This window comes from Notolabrus celidotus, chromosome 6 (genome assembly GCF_009762535.1).
Source record: "Notolabrus celidotus isolate fNotCel1 chromosome 6, fNotCel1.pri, whole genome shotgun sequence".
In the NCBI taxonomy this organism is placed as follows: Eukaryota; Metazoa; Chordata; class Actinopteri; order Labriformes; family Labridae; genus Notolabrus; species Notolabrus celidotus.
The window spans coordinates 14,443,069-14,452,980 of record NC_048277.1 but is presented as its reverse complement, the minus strand read 5'-3'; the positions used below and the strand labels follow the sequence as shown (position 1 = coordinate 14,452,980).

The following is a 9,912-nucleotide window of genomic DNA, read 5'->3' as shown; positions in this document are numbered from 1 at the left end:
ACAAAAGTTAAACTCAATACTTTGTAACATAACCTTTGTTGTCAATGACAGAGGTCAAACGTTTCCTGTAAGTCTTCACCAGGTTTGCACACACTGTAGCTGGTATTTTGGCCCATTCCTCCCTGGAGATCTCCTCTAGAGCAGTGATGTTTTGGGGCTGTCGCTGGGCAACACGGACTTTCAACTCCGTCCACAAATTTTCTATGGGGTTGAGGTCTGGAGACTGGCTAGGCCACTCCAGGACCTTGAAATGCTTTTTACGGAGCCACTCCTTTGCTGCCTGAGCGGTGTGTTTGGGATCATTGTCATGCTGGAAGACCCAGCCATGTTCCATCTTCAATGCTCTCACTGATGGAGGGAGGTTTTGGCTTAAAATCTCACGATACATGGCCCCGTTCATTCTTCCCTTAACATGGATCAGTCGTCCTGTCCCCTTTGCAGAAAAACAGCCCCAAAGCATGAGGTTTCCACCCCCATGCTTCACAGTAGGTATGGTGTTCTTGGGATGCAACTCAGCATTCTTCTTCCTCCAAACACGACGAGTTGAGTTTTTACCAAAGAGTTCTATTTTGGTTTCATCTGACCACATGATAATCTCCCAGTCCTCTTCTGGATCATCCATATGCTCTCTGGCAAACTTCAGACGGGCCAGGACATGTACTGGCTTAAGCAGGGGGACACGCTTGGCGCTGCAGGATTTTAGTCCCTCTCGGTGTAGTGTGTTACTGATGGTAGCCTTTGTTACTTTGGTCCCAGCTCTCTGCAGGTCATTCATCCGGTCCCTCCGTGTAGTTCTGGGATTTTTGCTCACCGTTCTCATGATCATTTTGACCCCACGGGATGAGATCTTGCGTGGGGCCCCAGATCGAGGGAGATTATCAATGGTCTTGTATGTCTTCCATTTTCTTACAATTGCTCTCACAGTTGATTTATTCACACCAACCTGCTTGCCTATTGTAGATTCACTCTTCCCAGCCTGGTGCAGGTCCACAATTTTCTTCCTGGTGTCCCTCAACAGCTCTTTGGTCTTGTCCATGGTTGAGTTTGGAGTCTGACTGTTTGGGCTGTGGACAGGTGTCTTTTATACAGATAACAAGTTCAAACAGGTGCCATTAATACAGGTAACGAGTGGAGGACAGAAGAACTTATGAAAGAAGAAGTTACAGGTCTGTAAGAGCCAGAAATTTTGCTTGTTTGTTGGTGACCAAATACTTATTTTCCACCATAATTTACAAATAAATTCTTTAAAAATCCTACAATGTGATTTCCTGGATTTTTTTTCTCATTTTGTCTCTCATAGTTGAAGTGTACCTCTGACGAAAATGACAGACCTCTCTCATCTTTCTAAGTAGGAGAACTTGCAAAATCAGTGGCCGACTAAATGCTCTTTTGCCCCACTGTATGTCACTCTGCACTGACACATGTTACAGTTCCTCTTTGGTGAGTCATCACTGAGAATGGGTCATTTCGAAGGCACAGCCTGACATGAGGAAGAATTCACTTAACCCCAACCACCTGCTGTTCAACTGCACACCTTGACCTTTGACTAGTCAGAGGGGCAGCAGAAAAGTTATCCATCAGGGATTAAACATTAGTTAACACAGTTCAGTGACATGGCTTCATTTCCATCTATTTTAATATAGAACAGTTCTGCTTTTTCTGTGCCACTGCTGACTCCTGGGTGGTCATGGTAACCACAAAGGTGTGTACCAGTATAGTTAACTACTTGTGATCAATTTACGAAGCCTTAACAGCCGACTGGGATTGTGTGGGTAACGTTAAGCCTCTAAAGACACAGAAACCAGATTATCTACCATGAAGTTCTAAATATGCAGCCAACTGCTCTATTTCAAACTGCAACACTTCTTTTTAAAATGTATGAAAACTTAGGAAAAAAGTTTGATGACCAGTCAGCCATATAATCATGCCGTATCAAGTTTTTACCTCCTCCTAAGTTACACATTTTAACAAAGGGTAAAAGCTGTGTAATGCCAAACAAGTAAGACCCTTTTCAGGCATTCTAATACAAAAAAAAAAAAATTAATTGATTACAACATGATTATATAAAATCTAATAAGATGAGATAAGATTATATAAGATGTAATGAGATGACATAATATTACGTAATTCATCAAACAGCTGCTGACTTTTTGCAAGCAGACAAATCAATGCAGGCAGTACTAGGGCAAAGGGTTTGTTGGCCAAACTAAATGAAATGTGCCAGATTCCCTCAGCAGCTCTCGTCGTCATTCCTGGGTCCGAGAGAGCAGATCTTTCTCTCAAAGATAAACAACGCATACTTTCAGTGTCATGAACCTTCTTCCATGAAACTGGTAATCTAAATCATTTCCAGAATCACTGGTTTTGTAACTTATAGCTCCATAAACAAGACCAGTTATTTTTGTTTTGCCCCGTTTCTTTATATATGAGTAGATTGGAGTTGTATGACTATATTTGTTGTCCAGGAACAATGTTAAAAAAACTAATTTGATAATTAGGAACACTGCTGCTAGCTTTCAGGAGCTGGGAAGAGTTCACCCTTAGGACTTGTAATTTGTTAGACTATTGTCTCCAACACTGAATTGCTTCATTTCTTGACCACCTTGGAGCTAAAATGCCATCCTTCCCTGGAGCTGTTGACCTCCCTTTTTATTACTCTGCCTTCTGTTTCCAATGAGAAATATAAACCACATACATCAGCATTATCTACCGCTAATCTGTACCTGTATTGCTTCAATGTCTGGTCTCTTTTCTTATACCTTCCTCACCAATGTTGGCTCCACTGTTAACAACTTTAAACTTCTTATTACACAGATTCATATTATCCTAATCACTTGACCTGATGTCTCTGCACCTGGTCTTTCACAGTGTCTTCCCTATCTCTCTTTTTTTCTAACTTAATCACTCTCTGTAACTTTCTCCGTGTCTCTACTTTGCTCTAGCCTGAAACTGGCCGGGCAGGAAGATCTTCGAAACGGGAAATGAGTGAGACATAGAACTATACAAATGGAAGTGTGTGTTTTTTTTAATCTAACAAGTTCACAGTGTCCAGTGTTGCTTACAATAAATTTTAGAGGAGAATTTGCCTTTTTTTTTTAAATTTTTTTACTTTAAAGTCATTTGAATGTGCAGAAAAAAAATAATTATATACCGGATTTCAGTGAAGTAATTATTTCAAGTGTTTTATTGTAGCTGTCCTGTTAACATCAACGTTTTTCATAGTTAGACCATCTTTATTAAATATGCAGAACTTTGTTCTACAACCAAAATATTATCACGTTTTTTGTTGCCAACTAAGTTGTTCAGACATTATTTTTGCACCATTTGCTATGTGAAATAGTGTTTCATATAATAAAAAAAAATGTAGCTGATTTTCTGAAAACATTATTATCATTATTTTGTATGTTGTGGATGTTATTCATCATCAGTGGTGGACAAAGTACACAACTTCATTACTTAAGTCAAAGTATAGATACTCCATGTCAAATATCACTCCAATACAAGTGAAAGTTGTTCTGTCAGAATAATACTTGAGTTAAAGTACTGAAGTACTTGCTTTTAAAAATACTTAAGTATTCAAAGTACTTCTTAAAAAATCTTAAAACATTGTATTTTCACAAAGCATGATGGCAGTCAAGAATACATAGGAGTACATTCTGTTACATTATGTTTATCTAGAAACCATTACTTGAAATCTCTAAAAACTATACCATGGAATAAAAACAGAAACTAAGTCACTCTAAACACAGAGAGCTTAGTTTGAAATGTTCATCTGGAATGAAACAAATGTTACGTAGCTCAACACACTTTCTCAGGTTGGACTGTGGATTTTTGTGTCTTTGGGCAGAATAGGATACAGGGAGAACATTTCAAACGACACGCATCATTCTTCATTTCAAAAACCTCTGTGTCTATGTGTTTGCTCCATGTTCAACCCTGGAGATGCATGATATACAGGTATGGCTAAACCACTGAGACAAACAGAACTACACAAACACACTTTACTGTCTTAGGGACCAGATTTCAGAAAAGAGAAGGAAATTCATGAACTGACTCAAAGCAAAAGTAGTGAGTAACTAGAGTACTGATAGAAATGTAGTGGATTAAAATTTATAAGTTTCCCCCCAAAATAATACTCAAGTAAAGTACAGATACTCAAAAAATTTACTGAAGTACAGTACTCAAGTAAATTTACTTTGTTGGTATCCACCACTGTTCATTCAGACATTATTTTTGCGCCATATGCTATGTGAAATAGTATTTCATATAATTTAAAAAAATGTACTTGATTTTCTGAAAACATTATTACCATTATTTTGTATGTTGTGGATGTGATTCATCATACGTGGAACCATTTAAGAGCAGAGTCGGCTTCAGATTTTGAAGGACCTTTTGTCCCCTCTCGGCTTGCCGTAAGTGACGCGGTAAGTGGGAGGAGTCAGCGCCTTCGCTTAGCTACTCCTGAAAGTTTGCGGAAGTTTATGTTGCTAAAGTTGAAGGAGTCAGCCGCCAAGAGGCTGAAATTAGAAAAAGACGTCATCTGAACCTCAATAGATGGACCTCAGTTCAGAGAAAATACAGCGGATTCTTTCCAAGGTTAGTTATTAAGAAAAAAACAGTAATGAAAGCAATGTTATATTTTATTCACTGATTATGGTAATATCCAATATAAAAGCCGGCTAGCATAGCAGGCTCGTCTACCTTGAAAGCTGTTGTCATCCCTAACCAACTGGTTGAACCTGCTCTGTCGCTTAACACGTACAGGGAGAATACAGATAATACGGAAAAAAACAGATGTATCAAAAGGATAAATCTGGGTTAGATTTATTTCCTTAAACATACCTTGGGATGTGACACATCTCTATATAAAAACAAAATCACTGCCCAGGGCTGTGTTCCTCTTTTGTGCTTTACAAAGCTATTTTCAAGGCAAATATCTTAGTTCATGATATTCGTTCAAAGCAGCATCGTAGACCTTTTGTTAACTTTCTTAAATAAGTTCAAAGAAAATCATGTGGTTGTAACCACTGTAACTGGTAAATCTGAAACATTTGACCAGTGTGCTGGGCAGCTCACTGTAATATGTGAGGGGAGAACATAGCTGAAGAAATAGCTGAATCACCCACATGACTGTTTGATATGTGAATGTTGATTGACAGGTATCAGCTTGATTGTAAAACTCAGGTAATAGATAGATAACTGCTGCTCATACTGTAAAAAAAATCATGAATAAATCTGATTTTTCCCCTTCCGGTTGTTAGTATAAATTCCATGATGTTGCTGTTGGGGAGCTGGAGAAAATCCATCGGATATTCCCCGGGATTAAACCATTTCCAGGCACCTACAGTGAGTTTTTTTAAATTACCTTTTGAAGACATGTACATAAAGCACACCTGATAAATGATCAGAAGTGACTTCTCGTATGCTTCAATTTCAGCTTTTAGCGACAGTACCCAAAAAGATCTGATCAAACTGATTGGTAACATCCCTGTCAAGTATGAAGGTAAGGCTGGCCTCTGAAAAGGGTTTATTAATCATGATCATTAGATTGTTTTGATTTGCACTGATGGCTGTGTCGCTATCTTAAGGTGTTACGTACAACTTCCCTATTCTGCTGTGGCTGATGGACTCATTCCCCTTCACTCCTCCCATCTGCCTCCTAAAACCCACTGCAAACATGGTCATCAGAGGGGGCAAACATGTGGATGCTCGAGGACGGATCTTCCTGCCAGGACTGCACAACTGGGATCATGTATGAACTTATACTTGCCACTTGGAATATGAATTTCATTGAAAGGGTTCTGCTGTGTTCTGATCATTCATTTCTGACTCTTTAAACAGCCAAAATCATCGGTGGTGGGTCTTCTGAATGAGATGATTGCCAAGTTTCAGGAGGATCCTCCACTGTCTGCAAAGACCACAGGAGAAAATAAAGACCCACATGAGCTCCTGGCTTTCGTCTCTAATTTTAAGAATAATGAAGGTGTCCTGCTTCATTTACATTTTTGCAGTTTATGATCAATAATTCAAAAAATAAAAAATGTGTACCACTTACAGCTTATACATCTTTCTTCCAGGTGTAAGCAGAAATCCAAGTCAGATGGGCCACAAAGTGTCTGTTATTGGTGGAGGAGATTTGGGAATGGCGACAGTGATGAGCATTTTATCAAAGGTAAAACACCTTTTAAATCCTCCAGGAGTTTTAATTCATATTATATAATGTACTAGCTCAGATTAAAAAGTCCTCTCCTTTTTAATCCAGTGTACAGTGGATAAACTTGTCTTCATTGACGTGGCTGAGAGCTCCACTAAGGGTGGCAGCACAGATCTGGAGATATTCAGTCTGCCTAAGGTGGAGGTATCCAGAGGTATGTCACCCTCTCTGCCTGTTTGATGTGTTATCACTAAAGCCAGATTCAAAGGAATCAGCTAGGGGGAAGGATTTTTCACACAAGCTGCTGTTCTATAGCAGAGCCTGAACTTTGACCTGTGAGGAATAACAGAACACATTTAATTTCTGGAAGCAAACGCTAACAAGTTCAGAGGAGAGGAACAACATCTTTAACTTTATGTTATCCTCTTTGTCAGATTTTTCAGCCTCTGCAGGCTCCAAGGTTGTCGTGGTGACTGCAAACGCATGGAGCAGCGAGCAGTCGTATGTGAGTGTGGTTCAGACTAATGTGGACTTGTACAAAGGAATCATCCCGAATGTAGCTCATCTCAGCCCAAACGCAGTGATGATCATCGCGTCACAACCAGGTCAGAGAAAAAGAGAATCAACTCTTTATAGAAATGTTTTGGTATGCATTGTACAACATAAAGAAACACTACAGAATAATCCTAAAGAAAAAAGCTCAAAGATCTGCAAAATATGAAGCAGAAGGTTATCATGATTTAAAAAAAAAAAAGTCCAGGCTATGTGTGTATGAAGAATTAAGCACTGACAACTTATTTATTATGAGGTTTTTCTGTGAAGAAACATAAAATCCTGCTACCTTATTAATAAAAATTCCTCTTTGGACGTTACCGGGTTACCCTTTAAATGTATTGTCATCTTTCCTCTTCTTCTTCTCTAACTCTAGTGGACGTTATGGCCCACGTTGCCTGGAGGCAGAGTGGCCTCCCTCCAGCACATGTGATCGGGGCTGGTTGTAACCTGGACTCAGAGCGACTCAGTCACGTTTTGGATATTAACCTGAACACTCACAAACCAGCCTGGGTCATAGGAGAGCTGTCAGACAGCAAAGGTGAGCCAAAAAAGATCAATGAAATATTAACATGAAGCTTTGTGCTGCATGTATTGTGTCTGTGTATCCACAGACTGCTCTTTCATTCATGAAACCTACTTATATTCCCCTCTCTTTTCCATTTGTAGTAACATTTTAATCAGATTTGATGTTTTGTTTAGATTGAGCAAGTCACCCTGCACTACCTGCTGTTGTCATGCGTTCTTTCCAATCTGTACACTTGTAAAAGATGCACATGAGTAAGCTTGTCAGTGTTTTTATCCTTCAGTTCCTGTGATAAGCAATGGTGGGGCAAGCTCGAGTGTGCAGCAAGAGATCACAGTTGGAGCCAACTCTGCCAAGCCACTCTTAGACAGGTATGAACAAGTGTGAGGGATTTCCACTCTTACCTTACAAATAAAGAGAGTTTTGACTTATTTTCTGATGTATCCATGTTTACGTGCTACGTACAGTAGCTCACAAAAGTGAGTACACCACTCACATTGCTGCACATATTTAATTATATCTTTTCATGCGACAACACTGAAGAAATGACACTTTGATACAATGTAAAGTAGTAAGTGTACAGCTTGTATCAAAGTGTAAATTTACTGTCCCCTCCAAATAACTCATCACACAGCCATTAATGTCTAAACAAGCGCAACAAAAGTGAGTACACCCCTAAGTGAAAATGTCCAAATTGGGCCCAAAGTGTCAATATTTTGTGTGGCCACCATTATTTTACAGCACTGCCTTCACCCTTTTGGGCATGGAGTTCACCAGAGCTTCACAGGTTGCCACCGGAATCCTTTTCCACTGCTCCATGACGACATCACGGAGCTGGTGGATGTTAGAGACCTTGCGCTCCTCCACCTTCCCTTTGAGGATGCCCCACAGAGGCTCAATAGGGTTTAGGTCTGAAGACATGCTTGGCCACTCCATCACCTTTGACCTCAGCTTCTTTAGCAAGGCAGTGGTCATCTTGTGGATGTGTTTGGAGTCGTTATAATGTTAGAATACTGCCCTGCAGCCCAGTCTTTGGAGGGAGGGATCATGCTCTGCTTCAGTATGTCACAGTACATATTGGCATTCATGATTCCCTCAATGAACTCCTTAGCTCCTTAATGCCGGCAGCACTCATGCAGACCCACCAGACTCCCACCACCTTGCTTGACTGTAGGCAAGACACACTTGTCTTTGTACTCCTCACCTGTTTGCCCCAACACATGCTTAACACCTTCTGAACCAAATAAGTTTATCCTGGTATCATCAGACCACAAGACATGGTTCCAGTAATCCATGTCCTTAGTCTGCTAGTCTTTAGCAAACTGTTTGTGGGCTTTCTTGTGCATCATCTTTAGAAGAAATGTTAGGGGTGTACTCACTTTTGTGAGATACTGTATGTGTTCAATATTTATAAATTGTTTTACTAATGAACATTTCTATCTGTGCTTGTAGAGCTTTTGAGATGACAAAGAACAGAGGCCAGCGCTCATGGTCTGTGGGTCTGTCCATTGCTGACATCACAAACAGTGTCTTAACGGATAAAAAGAAGATTCACTCCGTCTCCACACTGGCTCAGGTAGAACCACCATGTGTTCTCATGTTAAAACCTCAGCATTCTTACAGTCCACTTTGTGCTATGTGTTGTTGCTTATCATTAACTTCAAGCCAGGAGTTCACATATTTTTGTCTTTTCACTGAAGTTCAGCCACATAGTTAAGTTGTCATCATTTCTTTGTTTTGCCGTAGGGCTGGGCTGGAATAGGCACAGAGGTTTTCCTCAGCGTGCCTTGCATCATGGGAGCAGACGGTTCCGCGCGCTTGGCTGGAGTTTCACTCGGACCGGAGGAAGACTCCAAACTGAAGGATAGTGTCTCTTCTCTTTCCAACCTCATGAGTCAGCTCAGGATGTGATTGTTTTCCCAGTTTCAGGCTTAACTCTTCCAGTAAAACACCCCTGCAGATGTGATGGGGCTGTGCTGGTGCCTGTGCTGAAGTTAAATGCAATATCATTAAGCTACTTACATCAGAAGTTTTGGAGTTGGAAACTATGTTGTCTTCTAAAATGTGTTTAATTTAATCAAAGGATTTGTATCTATGTTAGTTGGTTACTATGTTTAACGTGTGGGGTACAAAAATCATCAGAAATATTTTGCAGGACTGTAAAAGGTACTTGTCTTGTCTTATACAAATGTTTTTTTTAAACATATAACATAAATGTTTTTTTTTTTTTATAAAGATCTAAGACTTTAAATGAAATAATCTAAAAACCAAAGCTTTATTTTTGTCAGTAAATGCTCATATTGAATTTGACTATCACCAAAGATGTACATGATAAGATACATGTTATTTTTATACTAACCCTCGCCTTACATAGTTCTTTTGCAGATAATCAGGGTTTATAGTTATAGTATGACTCCTGTTCATGATACACAGTACATGTGACTGTTGATGATGCACTCAATGATTGATGAAGTACAGCTTGTATATTTGCCTTGATGCTGTTTCTATATTTAATGAAAATATGAAGCTTTTTAACTGCCTTTACATTTAAATCATCTTTGTTTACTTTGGGTGAAACACTTTGCACTTATGTTTGTACACTAGGACTATATGGTTGTGTCGGTGTGCAATAAACTTCTGAAACCAGATGTGTCTGTGTACGAAAGAGAAGACAACAAAC

At 39.5% G+C, this 9,912-nt stretch overlaps 1 protein-coding gene across 1 annotated transcript; it reads left to right on the top strand.

Annotated features, from left to right (window-relative positions):
* The first annotated feature begins 4,409 nt into the window (after positions 1–4,409).
* On the top strand, positions 4,410–9,880 carry uevld (UEV and lactate/malate dehyrogenase domains). Its single transcript, XM_034685613.1, has 12 exons — positions 4,410–4,596; positions 5,262–5,346; positions 5,438–5,503; positions 5,589–5,752; positions 5,842–5,983; positions 6,078–6,172; positions 6,263–6,368; positions 6,589–6,759; positions 7,083–7,247; positions 7,516–7,603; positions 8,685–8,808; positions 8,979–9,880. The coding sequence occupies exons 1-12, from the start codon at positions 4,555–4,557 to the stop codon at positions 9,141–9,143; spliced, it is 1,413 nt and encodes a 470-aa protein (XP_034541504.1). The 5' UTR covers positions 4,410–4,554; the 3' UTR covers positions 9,144–9,880.
* The last annotated feature ends 32 nt before the right edge of the window (positions 9,881–9,912 follow it).

Bases quoted from the DNA above. Each gene is read 5' to 3' on its own strand.
- uevld (XM_034685613.1), top strand. From the start codon at position 4,555: ATGGACCTCAGTTCAGAGAAAATACAGCGGATTCTTTCCAAG. The intron at 6,173-6,262 runs GTAAAACACCTT...TTTTTAATCCAG, and splicing joins TGATGAGCATTTTATCAAAG to TGTACAGTGGATAAACTTGT. The intron at 7,248-7,515 runs GTGAGCCAAAAA...TTTATCCTTCAG, and splicing joins AGAGCTGTCAGACAGCAAAG to TTCCTGTGATAAGCAATGGT.